The 16,112-nt window shown below is 54.7% G+C and overlaps 2 protein-coding genes across 11 annotated transcripts in view; one reads left to right on the forward strand and one right to left on the reverse strand.

Moving 5' to 3' along the window:
• The window catches only part of LOC134554980 (early activation antigen CD69-like), a 26,580-nt gene continuing 10,468 nt past the window's right edge, over positions 1–16,112 (reverse strand). The window contains exons 1-6 of one of the 9 annotated variants that reach the window (XM_063406216.1): positions 7,067–8,017; positions 5,786–6,171; positions 5,290–5,385; positions 5,018–5,187; positions 4,717–4,817; positions 1,926–3,895 (exon numbers count right to left, since the gene is read on the reverse strand). In XM_063406216.1, coding sequence (XP_063262286.1) covers positions 3,724–3,895; positions 4,717–4,817; positions 5,018–5,187; positions 5,290–5,385; positions 5,786–5,957 — 711 coding nt within the window. In that variant the 5' untranslated portion in view covers positions 5,958–6,171; positions 7,067–8,017 and the 3' untranslated portion in view covers positions 1,926–3,723. The other 8 variants (XR_010081355.1, XR_010081354.1, XM_063406213.1 and 5 more) reach the window with 8 other exon arrangements.
• LOC134554987 (early activation antigen CD69-like) lies at positions 8,589–10,899 on the forward strand. 2 transcript variants are annotated; one of them, XM_063406227.1, is made up of 6 exons: positions 8,593–9,018; positions 9,244–9,597; positions 10,015–10,110; positions 10,213–10,391; positions 10,576–10,676; positions 10,766–10,899. In XM_063406227.1, exons 2-6 carry the CDS (start codon positions 9,312–9,314, stop codon positions 10,878–10,880), a joined length of 777 nt encoding a protein of 258 aa, XP_063262297.1. In that variant the 5' UTR covers positions 8,593–9,018; positions 9,244–9,311; the 3' UTR covers positions 10,881–10,899. The 2 variants fall into 2 exon arrangements, with proteins under 2 accessions (XP_063262296.1, XP_063262297.1); XM_063406226.1 differs by having other exon boundaries at positions 8,589–9,597.

Below are 16,112 nucleotides of genomic sequence, written 5' to 3' on the forward strand. Positions count from 1 at the left end.
GATGGGATAAATGAATTTTAATGGACTTTATTGTCAAACAAATCAGAATAAGAGAATGAGAATTTCACCAGATCCTAAAAATGCACCTTGCCCACACTGTTCTCTCCTTCCTGGTTTCCACTTTATCCCCATTTTCCATCATCCCTTCTCCCCACACATCAACACAGAGGGATGGGGGTTACAGTTACATCACGTCCCGGCTTCTCCTTCAGGGAGACGAATCCTTGTCCTGCTCCAGCCTGAGATTCCTCCCACAGGAGGACACTCACATTCTCTGTGTTGGACAGTGAAACCATTCTTCACAATCAGGTGCCCAATGCCAAAAGTGCGATTCCTCCTCAGCATGTGTCAGCTGTGTTTCCTCTTTTAAGGACAGTCCACAAGTCTCACCCTCAGGCCCATTCGTGATGATTTCCGAGAGCCCAGGGCCGTTTGAATTTCCCCTTTGAGCTTGCTGTGTAATGAGGGCAATCCCCTCACTGCAGGCACCATCGGGGGCAGGGGGGCTCTGTCTTCTCCTCAGCTCCTGGGGCACCCCGATCAGTGCCACACGGTGTGTCCGTCGGTGCCTTCTTGGTAGCTTTTGATGCTGTAGAAACTTTCGTTTTGGTTTTCTACTCTGACCTATCTGCATGACATCCTGCAGACAAGGTCAATGTATTTTACTCTTTCTTTTGCCTTCATCCTGTTGTTTCACACTTCCCTGAAAATGAGTCGAAGGAGCAGTTAACAAGTTTGTCTTTAATTCTCCTCCAGTGCTCTCTTTTGTGTCAGGTTTGTTTTTTTTTATCTTATCACAAAGAGAGGTCAGTCAGCAGATGTGAGAAACAAGTGCATTTCTTTATAGAGTTTCCTCGGTTACATAAAAGTCTTTTAACATTTTGTATTTTGTTAAGGCCTATAGTACAACACATTTATCACACTATTATTTCTATAAGCTGTGCATTGTACATCCCGACATAATCAATTCACCACACTACTCTTTCTCTTGGGTATAGGGTGCATATTTCAAAGGAGAATTTAGGTTATATTAGTTAACAGCTAAAAGAGCTTAAAAACGGTATAAAAGTTATATACTTGAATTACATTAAATATTAATGTTAAACCGTTAACAAATACATACATTTTACATACTTAAAATCAATAATTACATGTAAAAACTAATACACAAATGTGAAAGCCAATATTACAGGATCATTTTTTACATGGTGACAGGTCCCTCTTTTAGTGAGGTGGGTGATAACAAGGTCCCAGTGCACTGGCTGCTCTCACAGGCAGAGGCTCGTCCCATGGCAGAAGCAGCAGCTCTGGGCTGGGTTATGGCAGTGGCAGAGAATTCCCTTGCCCAGGCAGCAGCTCCAACAGTCCTCATCCAAAACTGAGAGAGACAGAGCCAGCAAATGACAGAGCATTCTGCACAGTCAGGTGCCTGATGCCAAAAGAGGGATTCCTTCTCAGCACGTGTCAGCTGTTCTTCCTCTCCAAAAGACAGACCAAAAGTCTCACATTGAGGCAAGTCTGGGATGATTTCCAAGAGCCCTGGGCAGTTTGGATTTCCCACTGGAGCTGGGGGTGTCATGGGGGCAATGCCCTCCCTGCAGGCAGCACCGGGGCCAGGAGGGATTGCGGAGACTTTTCCTTTGGACACTCAGCCCGGCCTTAGCAGTGGCGAGGAACGGGCACAGAGGTGAGCCTGAGAGTGAGGGCAAGGCACAGGCTGCAGCTGAGCAGGGACAGCCTGTGCCGGGCTGAGAGGTGAAGCTGGGACTGCCCAGCGTGGAGAAGGTCCTTTCTGCAGCCCCTGTCACAGGGGAGCTTGGGCCTTGCTGCACAGATACGGCCGCTCATTGGAGCAGCTCTGACTCACAAATACATTCTCAGCCAGGTACACACACTCGGAATCGCCGAGGACATGAACCCTGCAAGGAGGAGCAGAGACATGGCTGGTTCCCAGGGGAACACCTTGTGGCCCTGTCTCCCCAGGCCCTGCCCTGTGGTGGTTCCTTCAAATGGTTTAATCCACAAAACCCTGTTAATGAGTAAACCCGAATGTCCATCATACCAAGTTGTTAATTTACCCCACGCCCATCCCTTGTCCATTATGTCAAACCCACTCCCTAAGTCCAGAAAGGTCCCTCATACTCTGTTCCCCATCGGAAAGTGTGTTAATGCCATGCCCCTGTGTTTCTCTGATTGGTTTTCCCCGTGTGATGTGCTATTGTACTCCTCCCCTAAAAGTTTGTGATTGGTTGTTATATGCTTGTACCACCCCTCTTTAAAAGGATTTCCTGGTTTGAGGGGAAGTGAGTTTTTTTCAAGAGGCTGTGGTCAAACCAATCAGTGGTCAGGTTTGAATGCTGGCATTTTTTAGTGGCCACTGAGGGGCTAGAAACGCCTCCAAGGACACAAGGAGTTAAAAGCAACGACTCTCAGAAGGTCTGTCTCTTTTGGGTTCTGGTTTCAGCAGGGAAACATCTCCTCTCCCCCGCTCAGCTCTAGGCTGAGTGGGAAAGGGGAGCCACGTGGCCGGGCTGAGGAGAACCACACGGCCGGGCTGAAGTAAGCTGGAGCCCCGGGGGGGAAAGAGAGTGCACAGGACTGGAGCTGAGCTGGCCCCATCCAGGATGGAGGGGTGGAAAACTGTGGAGGTGCCTTCCGTGTCCCCCCCACTGCCTCCGGGAGAAGGTGCCCAGCTGTGTGGGAGTTGCCGAGCCTGGGAGTGCCTCAGCCTGCAGCCCCCTGCCGGAAGCCAGAAACTGTTAACTCTTTCTGAGGCAGAAAGAAACTTTTTTCCCAGACATTGATTTTCATGGCTAGTGGTTTCAGAAGAGAAAGAAAAACAGCCTGGGACCGAGATGATAAAGATTGGAAAGATTGGAAAGATTGGAAAGATTGGAAAGAACCCGATGGGCAGGGAATTGAAGAAGAGTGGCTTCTGAGCTGGACTTTTCTTGCATAATGTTAGCCACAGACTGAACTCAAGTCTCTTTTGAACATAAACTGCATTTGGGTGGATGCAGCTGCCCCTGCTTTTGCTACAGTGACTGGCACTTTAAGAGTGGAGCGAACAGAGAAGAGAGGGGGAGGGTGTGGTGGCGCCCTCTGCCCTCAGGGGAGACCTGCTCCTGGAACCCTCGGCCCCAGGGGAAAGATGGGGAGAGCTCGGCATGCAAGCATCCTTAAAAGAGCCCTATATGCAGCTTTGGCCCATGGACAGTGGTGACAGCACTGGACATGGAAAAGCGAGTGTCACCATGGCAGCTTTCTCCGGGCGGTGCCACGGGTGACATGGAAACACATAAGGAGTGGACCCGTGTTTTCAGAGGAGCAGTCTGTGGTGCGAGAGAGACTCCTCTCTCCCTTGCTGAACTGAAGATTTGTTGGAGTCTAGAACATCCCTCTGGCCACCCTGGAGGGTTTGGAGACCAGACAGGGGGGTCTGGGATCTGTACAGGGGGGTCAGTTAGACCCACACAGATCCCAGGAGGACACTGCCTCTGATTCCTGTCCATGGGAGTGAACACTCACATGCAGGAAGAATCACAAATCCTAAGAATTTAAAATAAGTAGTGGATGGTTTATTATAGAATATAAATATAGAAATTAGGATTCTTAGCATATGGGGCTGAAGAGGCAAGATGGAGGAATTGGGGAGTGGCCCCTGTGCTCCTTGTTCTTGCTCTCATCCCCCATCTTGTGCTGAGTTAAGTTTTACAGATTGGCTTAGAGTAGAACAGACATGTTAATATAGGTAGTAGGTATTGGTACAATTTTGTAAATAAAATGTACGTTGTGGACGGTGGTTGGGTCAGGGGTACTGTACATAAGGTGCGGGGCTCTCTGATCTGCCACAGTCCTGCCGCATGTCCTGCTCTGCTGGGGACGCCCTGCAGAGCTGAGAAAGAACTGAGATAAGGTACCCTGCCAGGGAGGCCTGGCAGAGCTGAGAAAGAACAGAGAGATAATGAATAATAAACAACATTGGAAATGTGCACCGGCGGACTCAGCTTGTCGTCTCTACCTCTGGTGTGAAACACTTAGGGCAAAGAGAAGACAAAAAACCTTATTACCTCTGGGAAGAGCAACCCAGAGGAAACCCTCAGGGAACAGCAACCTTGGGGGAACCTTAGTACCTTGGGGAACACCGACCCCAAGGAGAATCTCAGGGATTCAATAACCCTGAGAAAGATTAGGTTTTTTTGAGTGGTGATTGTTTGATTTAAAACCCAAGGGTTTGGTCTATGGAGGGTAACGTGTAGGGGGTGGAAATTGGGGCAGGAGAAGAAATGTTCTGGGAAGGTTTCATTTCTGTTTTGTGTGTGTGAGTTTAGAGTTTTCCTTTTTTATTTCTGTTCCTATGTAATGTAATAAAGTTTTGTTCTCTGTTTTCAAGTTTTAGGCCTGCTCTGCTCTGTTCTTGACAACATCTCACAATAGCTCATTAGGAAAAACATACACGCATGGGTGCATTAACATCTGGCCACTGTTAACCCATGACAAAGGGCTTGCACGCCTTTGTTCTGCATCTTTGGTGTGTGGCTCGCTTCAGTTAATAAAGTTGTTCTGGAATCGCCGACGCCTTGGACCCTGCGTAATCCTTTGCCAGGTCTCAGTCGCTGCCTCATCACCGTGGACCATATCATGATCCTCGCCACCGAGCTAGCCCTGGGTTTTAGGGGCAGGAACCGTGATACTGCCCGGCTCCCTGGCACTCACCAGGAGCTGAAGTTGCTGCCGTCCCCCCAGTGCAGGCGCTGGCCCCGTCTGCGCAGCCCCAGCCAGTAATCGACGTTCCCGCGGAGGCGGAAGAGCAAACCCTGCCCAGGAGAGAGGAGTGGGAGCTGCCCCGGCCCCTCGGGGGGACACGTGCCCAGGGCTCCCCCTGCACGCTGGGGCTCCTTCCCTGCAGGGCCCCGGCACAGGGCTGCACCCCCAGCCCTACCAGCACCCAGCCCAGCCCAGGAGCACCCCCAGGCTCCCCTCACACACCCCACAGCACCCACAGCCCCTCACTCACCAGGTCCTCATCCTTGACAATGGCCAGGGAGGCCCCGAGCTCGGAGCACCGTTCCTGACCCTGCTCCCAGGTGCTGGAATCCCTGGAGAAGTAGTAGCAGACCCCATTGTACCCAACCCAGCCAGAGGGACAGCACTGCGGAGTCACAGGTGTGACTGGAAGCTGTGAGGCTGCAGGGGGAAGAGGAGAAGCTCTGAGGATTCCCCTGTGCAGGGAGCAGGGAGCCCGCTCTGCCCCGAGGGGCTGGGTCCAGCCTGCTGCCCCTCCCTTACCTGACTGCACAGCCAAGGCCACCGCCAAAGCCAGCACCAGCAACACGAGCACAACCAGCACCAACACGGGCACGGCACGGCACCTGAACCGCTTGCCTGGAGCAGGAAAGAGCTGCTGGCTGCCACAACCAGAGCCGGCCCTGCAATGTGCTCAGCCAATGGCCAGGGAGCACAGGAGGGAGCCCTGAGCCAGTGTGCAACACACTCAGCTGGCAGCCAGGGAGCCAAGAGCCGGGACACAGGGGCAGGGGCACAGGGGTGGGGACAGCCAGGGACACAGGGGTGGGGACAGCCAGGGACACAGGGGTGGGGACAGGCTGCAGCAGGAGAACTGCACAGGCTTGGAGGCAGCTGGGGATGTTGATCCCAGCTGATGGGCAGGCGCAGAACGTGGACTCTTCCAGATATCAGGAAAGAGCCACACACTTGCCAGATCTGTCCTTGGGAGGTGACACTGTCCCCTCCCTACAGGCCACATGGTTGGCCCTGCACTCACCCGGGAATCCTCTGAGGATCCTTCTGTGTACACTGCCGGGTGCTGATGTTGCCAGGGAACCCAGGGGCTCCCTCACACTCTCATCACTGGTGCACAATTCATTCTCCACAGCTTCACTCTCTGCACACTCACAAGTGGCATCCCCCTGCTCATGACGAGAGGATTCTTGCATCCCAAGCAACTGCGGAACCCCAGCTGCTGGTCCCTCCTGGATATGCAGGAGCTCCTTCACAGCTCCATGATGGGAGCACAATTCACTCTCCTCCAGCTCACAGCCGGCATCTCTCTGCTGGGAAAAAACACCCGCTCCCGACACCTCAGGAGTGCTGAAAAAGCCTTTCGGAGATCGGCCTCGGGAACAGCTTCACTCCCGCGCTGGTGGCACACTGAAAGGGACATGAGGAGAGGTCACTGCTGGTGCCGGCCCTGCGGGACACCGAGGCTCACGAAGGCGCTGCCAGCTCAGCGCCGCCCTGGCCCCGCTCCGCGGACGCTGCGGCAGCACCTGCGGAGACAAGCGCGGCCTCCGGGAGCTCTCTGGTGCCCGCAGCCGCGGCCCCTGGGGCTCTGCAGCCGCTGCAGCCCAGCTCCGTGCCGGGACAGGCGGGGACAGCGCCTGCGAGCTGCCGGAGGCGGGCACAGGACAGCTGCGGCTCGGAGTCCGCCTGCCGAGGGCAAGAAGCAGCAGCCCCGGGGTGCTCACGATTGTCCCCCGCACGATTCCCTGTCCCGGCGGGTTGGAGCCCGGGGACAGCGAGCGCGGCACAGCCGCTTTGGGTCCGTGCGTGGGAACACGAAGTGGGTCCTGGCAGAGAAGGCAGCGCCAAGAAGCCTCGGCCCCGCAGCAGGCACCATGCTCACGATTGTCCCCCGCATTCCCTACGAGAGGGAGAGGAGATCGCTCCTGTCGCGAAAAGCCGCGCTAAGAAAAAAGGCCCCAAGCCGGAGAAGCTGATGAAAAACCGCAATCCCGGGAAAGCTGCTTCTGGGCGTCTCAAGAGTTAATTATGCAAGGGATTTTTGGCGTGGGCTGTGCAAACCGCTCCGCCCCTTTGCTCCTCCCTCCGGGCATTGAAATGCTTGAGAATCGGGAAAAGGCCAGGCACCGTCTGAGGTGCCCGGGAGCTGAGGCACAGACGGAGCTCCCCTGAACGGCACCGATCGGGGTGCCCGGGAGTGGATGAAGTGACGGATCCGGGCACGGAGGAGAGCGCGGGCAGCCGCTCCCTCCGCGATCTCAGCCCCGGAGGGACACGGTGGAACCCGGCACAAGGAACTCACCAGACCCCTCACAGCTCATCGCGGTCCCGTCCGTCCGTCCGCCCGCCAGAAGCTCCGAGCTGGGGCACAACCGGCAGCGACAGCCGTGTCCCAGCTCCGGACCCGAGTGGGGCTGGGCTCCCGGTGCTCCGGTTTTAAGGCCGATGTGGGGGAGGGGCGGATTTTGGCCGTTCTGTCCAATCAGCGCGCGGGAAAGCAGCGAGGGGCGGGGCTTGGCCCGAAGCCCCCGGGACCGGTTTGACTCAACTGGAAACCGCTCCAGGGCCGGCACCGATCGCGGTGCCCCGGGAGCAGCGGAACCGACGGAGCCTCACCCTGCGGCACCGATTGGAGTGCTCCGAGAGCTGAGGCACTGACCGAGACCCCCCCCGCCGCACCGATCGGGATGCCCCGGGGGCTCAGGCACCGATGGAGCAGCTCTGAGGCACCGATCGCGGCGCCCGGGGCGGTGGGGCAGCGACGGAGCCCCCCCTGCACGGCACCGATCCGGGTGCCCCGGGAGCTGAGAAAGAGACAGAGCCCCCCCGCCCCCGATGGTGCCTGCAGTGAGGGGATTGCCCTCATTACACAACAAGCTCAAAGGGGAAATTCAAACTGCCCTGGGCTCTTGGAAATCATCAGGAATGGGTCGGAAGGTGAGACTTGTGGACTATTCTTGGAAGACGAAGAAGAACAACTGACACGTGCCGAGGACGAATCCCACTTTTGGCATTGGGTACCTGACCATGAAGAATGTTCTGTCTGTCTGACATGAAGGATGTGACTGTCCTCCTGTGGGAGGTATCCCAGGCTGGAGCAGGACAAGGATTTGTTTCCCTGAGGGACAAGCAGGGATGTGACATGACTGTAATTCCCATCCTTCTGTGTTGCTTTGTGGGGAGCAAGGAGGGAGGAAATTTGGGCTAAAATGAAGCCCAGGAAGGAGAGAATAGTGTGGTGAAGGTGCATCTTTAGGATCTGGTGTACTTCTCATTCACTTGCTCTGCTTTGTTTGACAATAAATTCAATTAAAATTCATTTTCCCCATCCCAGCCTGTTATGCCCGTGACAGCTGAGAGATCTCTCACTGCCTTTATGGAGACCCTCGAGCCTTTCCTGATGTGTTCTATTCCCTGCCCAGGGACAGGAGCAGAGGGACAGAGCGGTTCTGCTGGCACCGGGCACCTGGCCATTCCCAGCCCAGCCCAAGAATCCCTGCCAGAATTCACTGCAGCATTTCCCGGCCCCACGGCGGGTCCGGCTCGGCGGGCAGGCGGCTCCAGGAGTTGCAAGTGGGCAAAACGGGGCCGAGGGAGAGGAGGCAGGTGGTGCCCGTGGGTGAAATGTCTTTGCTGCGAGCTGGCAGGGAGAGGAGGAGGGAGCAAGTGGTGCCAAGGAAAGGGGAGAGAAAAAGGGACAAGGCTGGAGCTTTGGAAGGCGGCGGGGATGTCCATGGGGCAGTCGGGCATTTTGCTTTCCTCTAGGGAAAGAGAGGAAGAAATAGCAGGTGGTCGGTATCGTCGACAATTGGGATTCTTTTTATCTGCCCGAACTGGAAAGGCTCAGTGGGTCTGGAGGGCTGCGGCGGGGGCACCCCTTTTCGGTGCCGCTGGGGGAGGCTCCGTCGCATACTCAGCTCCCAGGGCATCCCGAGGGATGTGTGCCCTTGGTCGGTTCTTCTGCTCCCGGGGCACCGCGATCGGTGCCGGGACGGCAGCGGTTTCCCCACCGGGTGGCCTCACCGCCCGGGCCGCGGGCCAAGCCCCGCCCCTCGCTGCTTCCCCGCTCGCTGATTGGACAAGGAGGTCAAATGACGTTGTGCCTTCCGAGCGGCCTTTAAAAGCGCAGCGTCGGAGAAACCGGTGAGTCGGAGATGGAGCGGAGCGGTGAGGGCAAGACGCGCGCTCGGGTGTGCCCCGGCTTGAGGTCTCTGCGGGCGGAGGGGCCGCGGTGAGGGGCAGGGGTCGGTCCTGGTCAGTTCCCAGTGACGGGTTCCCCCGTGTCCCCCCGGCGCTGAGATGGCGGAGGGAGCGGCTGCCCGCGCTCTCCTCCTTGCCCGGCTCGCTGGGGACGAGGCGGTGCCGCAGCAGCGATGGCTCATCCCGGCTGCTCTCGCTGGGACACAGGGGCTGCTCCGTGCCAGGGACACTTCCTGGCCCTGCGGCACCAGCAGTGACCTCTCCTCATGTCCCTTTCAGGGTGCCACCAGCGCGGCTGTGAAGCTGTTCCCGAGGCCGACCTCCGAAAAGCTTTTTCAGCACTCCTGATGTCTCGGGAGCAAGGGGCTGTTTGTTGCCAGCAGAGAGATGCCGGCTGTGAGCTGGAGGAGAGTGAATTGTGCTCCCATCATGGAGTTGTGAAGGAGCTCCTGCATCTCCAGGAGGGACCAGCAGCTGGGGTTCCACACTTGCCTGGAGTGCAAGAAGCCACTTGTCATGAGCAGGGGGATGCCACTTGTGAGTGTGCAGGGACTGAAGCTGTGGAGAATGGATTGTGCACCAGTGATGGGAGTGTGAGGGAGCCCCTGGGTGCTCAGGGCACAGCAGCAACTGGTAATGCACACAGAAGGATCCTCAGAAGATTTCTGGGTTAGTGTAGGGCCAGCCCTGTGGCCTCCAAGGAGGGGACAGTGTCACCTCCCAAGGACAGGGCTACCGGGTGTGTCGCTGTTTGCTGGTGTCTGCAAGAGCCCTCGTGCTCTCCTCCTGCCCATCAGTAGCTGCAACCATGAGCCCCAGCTGCCTCGAAGCCTGTGCAGTTCTCCTGCTGCAGCCTGTCCCCACCCCTGTGTCCCTGGCTGTCCCCACCCCTGTGTCCCTGCCCCTGTGTCCAGGCTCTTGGCTCCCTGGCTGCCAGCTGAGTGTGTTGCACACTGGCTGAGGGCTCCCTCCTGTGCTCCCTGGCCATTGGCTGAGCACATTGCAGGGCCGGCTCTGGTTGTGGCAGCCAGCAGCTCTTTCCTGCTCCAGGCAAGCGGTTCAGGTGCCGTGCCGTGCCCGTGTTGGTGCTGGTTGTGCTCGTGTTGCTGGTGCTGGCTTTGGCGGTGGCCTTGGCTGTGCAGTCAGGTAAGGGAGGGGCAGCAGGCTGGGCCCAGCCCCTCGGGGCAGAGCGGGCTCCCTGCTCCCTGCACAGGGGAATCCTCAGAGCTTCTCCTCTTGCCCCTGCAGCCCCACAGCTTCCAGTCACACCTGCGACTCCGCTCTTGGTTCTGGGCCCTCACCCTGTCTGGGTTGGCTCCAATGGGCTCTGCTACTACTTCTCCAAGGATTCCAGCACCTGGAAGCAGGGTCAGGAACGGTGCTCCGAGCTCGGGGCCTCCCTGGCCATTGTCAAGGATGAGGACCTGGTGAGTGAGGGGCTGTGGGTGCTGTGGGGTGTGTGAGGGGAGCCTGGGGGTGCTCCTTGGCCGGGCTGGGGGTGCAGCCCTGTGCCAGGGCCCTGCAGGGAAGGAGCCCCGGCGTGCTGGGGGAGCCCTGGGCATGTGTCCCCCCGAGGGGCCGGGGCAGCTCCCACTCCTCTCTCCTGGGCAGGGTTTGCTCTTCCGCCTCCGCGGGAACGTCGATTACTGGCTCGGGCTGCGCAGACGGGGCCAGCGCCTGCACTGGGGGGACGGCAGCAACTTCAGCTCCTGGTGAGTGCCGGGGAGCTGGGCAGGGCCTGGGGGGACAGGGCCACAAGGTGTCCCCTGGGAACCAGCGCTGCCTCTGCTCCTCCTTGCAGGGTTCATGTCCTCGGTGATTCCGAGTGTCTGTACCTGACTGACAATAAATTTGTGAGTCAGAGCTGCTCTAATGAGCGGCCGTATCTGTGCAGCAAGGCCCAAGCTCCCCTGTGACAGGGGCTGCAGAAAGGACCTTCTCCACGCTGGGCAGTCCCAGCTTCACCTCTCAGCCCGGCACAGGCTGTCCTTGCTCAGCTGCAGCCTGTGCCTTGCCCTCCCTCTCAGGGTCACCTCTGTGCCTGTTCCTCGCCACTGCCAAGGCCGGGCTGGGTGTTTTTTTGAATTTTGAAAACTCAGAATTTTGGGCTTTTATATTTAATAGTATATTTGAAGCATTATGGGGAATTTTGAGCCTTGTCTGGGTCCTTTATCTCCACCTTCTTCTTTCTTGTTCTTCATGGTTTTGGGTGGTTTTCTGTACCTGAGTGAAAGGAGATCCATATTTCCAGCCTTGAGTGGTCATTATTGGGTCAGAAATATAAAATATATAGGTCTCTCTTCATTATTGGGTAATTAGCATTTAAATAACCTTAGAAAGGTTTAGAAGCACTCGATTTCTCCTCATTTCTCTAACTTGCTAGTTAGAGCTACTGAGCTTCTCTGAAAAGCTAGTTAGGCTCGTGTGTCTGTAAATAGATAAGAAATAATAAACATCCAAGTCCAAACATAAACCAGGACTCCTGTGTATTAATCCTGACCTTATCAGAGAAAAAGAAGCCAGACCCGTTACAGGTGTTCAAAGGAAAAGTCTCTGCAATGCATCCTGCCACTGATGCTACCTGCAGTGAGGGGATTGTCCTCGTTACACAAGGTGGAATGGGAAATCCAAATTGCCCTGGGCTCTTGGAAATCATCCCCAACAGGCCTGAAGGTGAGACTTGTGGACTGTGCTTGGAAGAGGAAGAAGAACAGCTGACACGTGCTGGGAAGGAATCCCACTTCTGGCATCAGGCACCTGACTGTGAAGAACGGTCTGTCTGTCTGTCTCTTGCAAAAGATCTGACTGTCTTTCTGTGGGGGTGTTGGGGGTTTAAGTTGTTTTTCTTTCAGCTTTCTTTGCTTGTTACCAAACAATTTTGGTAATTTCCCCACTGTGTTGCTTAGAAGTGCTGATGGCCGGGTGCTTTGACCATGGGGAGGAGAAACTCTCTCACCCTCTGGGCTGGAGCCTTTGAATGAGAGCACTGTAGCTGTGGCTTGTGGAAAGGAACTCACTGCTGCTGCAGAAGCCCAGCTCGGTTCTGTTTCTTCTGGTTTGGGTGAGCTCCTGCTCCTGGGAGCAGCCACTGAACCAGGATCTTGTTAACCCCTGCCTCACTAAAGAGGGGCCTGTCACAATGCTGGGGGCAGGGTCGCGGTTGTCTCGCCCCCTGCTGCTTCTTGGGCACTGCTCTGAGATTTTTCGCTACTCTGTAGCTCACACCCCCTGCCTGCCCAGACCTCCCGCATCTTCAGCACCAGCTCCACAGTTCCCGATCATCCATGCCTTCCATCCCTTCAGCCCCAGCTCCGCGGTTCCCCATCCATCCCTTCCATCCCTTCAGCCCCAGCTCCGCAGTTCCCCATCCATCCCTTCCATCCCTTCAGCCCCAGCTCCGCAGTTCCCGGTCCATTCCTTCCATCTCCTGCGCTCTGGGCCCAGCCGCCGTCCCCGTGCGCTCCCCGAGCCCGCCCCACAGCGCCCCCCGCGGCCACGGGGAATCATCGCCCCTGCCGCGCCCACCGGGAGCCACCGGCGCCCCTGCCGGCCGTGCCCGGAACTGCAGCAGGGGAACGGGCCTGCGCTCAGGGACGCTCTTAGTGCGTTCCTGGTTCTGGTTGTTGTTAATGCTGCGGTTGTTGTTGTCTGTTTGCCTTGTTCTACATACCAGGAAAGAACTGTTATTCCTATCCCCATATCTTTGCCTGAGAGCCCCCTTAATTTTCAAAATTATCATAATCTGGAAGGAGAGGGCTCCAGTTCTCCATTCTGAGGGAGGCTCCTGCCCTCCCTAGCAGACACCTGTCTTTTCCAAACCAAGACAGATTTTGGTGTCCAAGTGTGGGGCTTGAGGGCATTGAGAGAAAAAGGAATAACAGTTCTTGAGTGACCTCGTTTCTTGTGTACTGGATATAGAAACCTCGTTAGGTAATGCCATGTGGACTAACTTACCCCGGTTCCAATGGCACTTGGTTCTGGATGTGTTTCTCCCGTTTGCGGGCCCTTATGTAAACATGGCCCTATAACTAAGGCTACTGTGGCTGTTATCCCGTTTGCTTTATGGGTTAACAAGGTGAGGAATTCATGGATTTTTGCCTTAGTCTGGAAGACTGGCACATGGATTCAGAGCTGTCACACATTAACTATGTTTTTGGAGTTACTTTAACAATGGTACCTATTGTGAGGAGATGGCACCAGGGGAAGTTTTTTCCCAACCCTTCACACAGCTCTTTGGGTCTCCCTCACCAGTTTTTGAAGGTTTCAAATCTTCCCTGAATGCTAATTGTTGGGAAAGAGGAAGTAGAAAGACCTTACAAATATAGTGGTTTAGATTCTGGGAGTCTGAGTTCAACAAGCGAGATAGAAATGAAAGCATGCTTTGAGATTTAGGGTGTGGGGTGCAGGGCCATCAGCTTGTGAACAACGACCTGCTAAGCTGAGGGCCAGATCGTTTGATTAAACAATCCCCTTCTGCTTGCCTTGGGTGGTGGGACATTTCTATTGGCTGTATATGTTGTCATCTTGTATTAGATTGGTTGGTCCAACTCATACTATTCAACTTGGAAAGATATTTAATGTACGGTATTCGGGGCTCTGCTCGGGGTTCGCTGTTCCTGCTCTCCTGGCCTGCTTTAGCTGTGCCTAGCAGCTACAAGCAAGGCCTTCACAATAAACCACGTGTTACCCCTGCAGAATTGCTTATAGAGATACTTTGTCGCCTACTCTACCATCACGGAGATACTCTTCCACTAATGATATCATACAGTGGCTGGTGTTGCTGGTATGTCTGTTCTGTTTAGCATTCAGAGATAAGGGGAGATTGATCTGGATAAGCACCCTGATACCCCACAGGACAGGGATGCTGCCCCAGAGCTGCCCCTGCCCCACAGCCTGCCCCAGAAATGAACCACCTGGACTGGGTGGGGGTTCTGGTGAGAGATACACGAGATGGGCCAGGTGCTGAAGGAATAGACTTCCACAGCTGGTGGGAAAGCCTCCCCTTGCCCCAAAAAGGAAGAGTCTGATGGTGCAGCAGTGGAACCCACAGACATTACAACCATCCAGGTTCCAGCTGAACCACAGGGGCAGGCACAGCCAGCAGCAGTGGCCCCTGTGGAAATCAAGAAGTATAAGATGAAATCAGCAAACCCAGGTAATAAGGATAAGAAAGGAGGGCACTCACAACCCACAGAGGAGCCAAAGGTTGAGATCATCACTGTGAAAAACGTGAAATGATTTATTCATATTCTTATGGTAAATTGGAAAACTATAAAATTGTATAAAATTGTATTGGGTAAAAGTCTATGTTTTAGGAGACCTTGCAGCAGATGGTGAAACTAACACCCCTGAAAAAGCAGGCGTCTCCATTCAGAAAAGAGACAATAGGCTTACGGGAAAGGGACAGCCTCCTCCAGCACTGGCAGGAGACCCATCGAGATAAGGTGGCAGAAACATCAGCGGTTCATGACTGCTCCCTCTCCGGTCATCACCCATATCTCGATCATTCATCAACCATAAGGATCTATACAAATTGGACATTAACATTAACTGAGAAAAGAACTCTTTTCAGCCTGCTCAGGGAAACTCCTGAATTTGTATAGCTAGTCGGGAAACAATGGGAGATATGGGGAAATATTACCCAGGGCAGAATAAAGTGTATAAAAACCAAGCCCGGAACCGGGCAAATTTGTGAACCGTTGGGGGATAGCAGGCTGCCAGACCCTGTATCTCACGGTTCACCCTTGGCATTTTCCCGGGAAAACTCTGTCAAGTATCTCCACTGTTGGTGGGTTTTCGAAATTCTGTGATTTGATCTTTATTAATAAACCAAATTATTATATTAATTGGAATATCGTATTGGCATTAATAACAATCACCGAGCCCCTGATGTTTTGAAAGTCTTTGTAATCTGCAAAAATATATGGTACGATGGGGATGTGAGGCTTACACAGCCTGGTTACTTTGGGTCTGGGACCTTATGGGTACAGGTGTGCAACTGGATGGTAGTGAGAAAAGGAATTTGGGACCCTTGGCCCAAGACTCAGGTGTGAATCAGGTATTTGTAAGGGAGCCAGGGCCCCTTTCCCTTTGGGAGTGGCTTTTGATGAGTGTAAGGGAGAGGTTTGTCCCCAGAGACAGAATGCAGGAGCACCACCATAGAATGCGCTGGAAGACCCTTGAGGAAGGGATCCAACAGCTGAGGGATGTGATGGTATTGGAGGTACTCTTTGGGAGGGGTGGACAGCATGATACTGACCCCAAAATATCAGGTGCACGGGGCAAATGTTGTGGAATCTGGCAACTAAAGGGCCATCTCAATACACCACATTCATTGCAACAATTAATCCTGATACCAAGCGAGAGACAGTGGGTTCTGTCACCAACAGGCTCAGAAATTACAAGAGTATGGTCAATGGTCCGATGCAGGCTCAGGTCTCTGCTGTGGTTAAGGAACTGAAAGAGGAGATAAGGGAGGTGAGGGAGGAGATGAGGAGGAACAGTTCCCATATGGCACTGGTGTGAGTCACAGGCTCCAAAATCAGAGCCCAACGTCCCCCAGATCAAGAGAGAAGGTACAATACAAAAGCTGACCTGTGGTCCTTCCTGCATGACCATGGGGAAAACATGGGAAGGTGGGATGGGAAATCCAATTCCATCCTGGCAGCACGGGTGCATCAACTCAAGGAGGGAAACACTAACTGAGGGAGTTCCACTAGAATGAAGGTAGCTTCATCCTCCCATGACCAAGCTGCCAGGCATTACAGAAGTGAGGATTATCTGTTGGATCCCCTTGAAGGAACCTCTAGTATGTATGCACAGGAAGAAAATGATAACCAGTGCTAAAGGGGCTCTGCCTCTCGCCAGGAAGAGGCACAGGAAACCCGAGTCTTTTGGACTGTGTGGATCCGATGGCCTGGCACATCAGAGCCACAGAAAGATGAAGCTTTGGTCAATACTGGTGTGCAGTGTACCCTAATGCCATCGGGACATGTGGGGACAGAACCTATTTCCATTGCTGGGGTGACAGGGGGATCACAAGAATTGACTCTGTTGGATGCTGAGGTGAGCCTGAGTGGGAAGGAATGGCAGAAACATCTGATTGCGACTGGCCCAAAGGCTCCGTGTATTCTGGGCATTGACTTTCT

The sequence above is a fragment of the Prinia subflava genome, chromosome 9 (genome assembly GCF_021018805.1).
Source record: "Prinia subflava isolate CZ2003 ecotype Zambia chromosome 9, Cam_Psub_1.2, whole genome shotgun sequence".
Taxonomy (NCBI): Eukaryota; Metazoa; Chordata; class Aves; order Passeriformes; family Cisticolidae; genus Prinia; species Prinia subflava.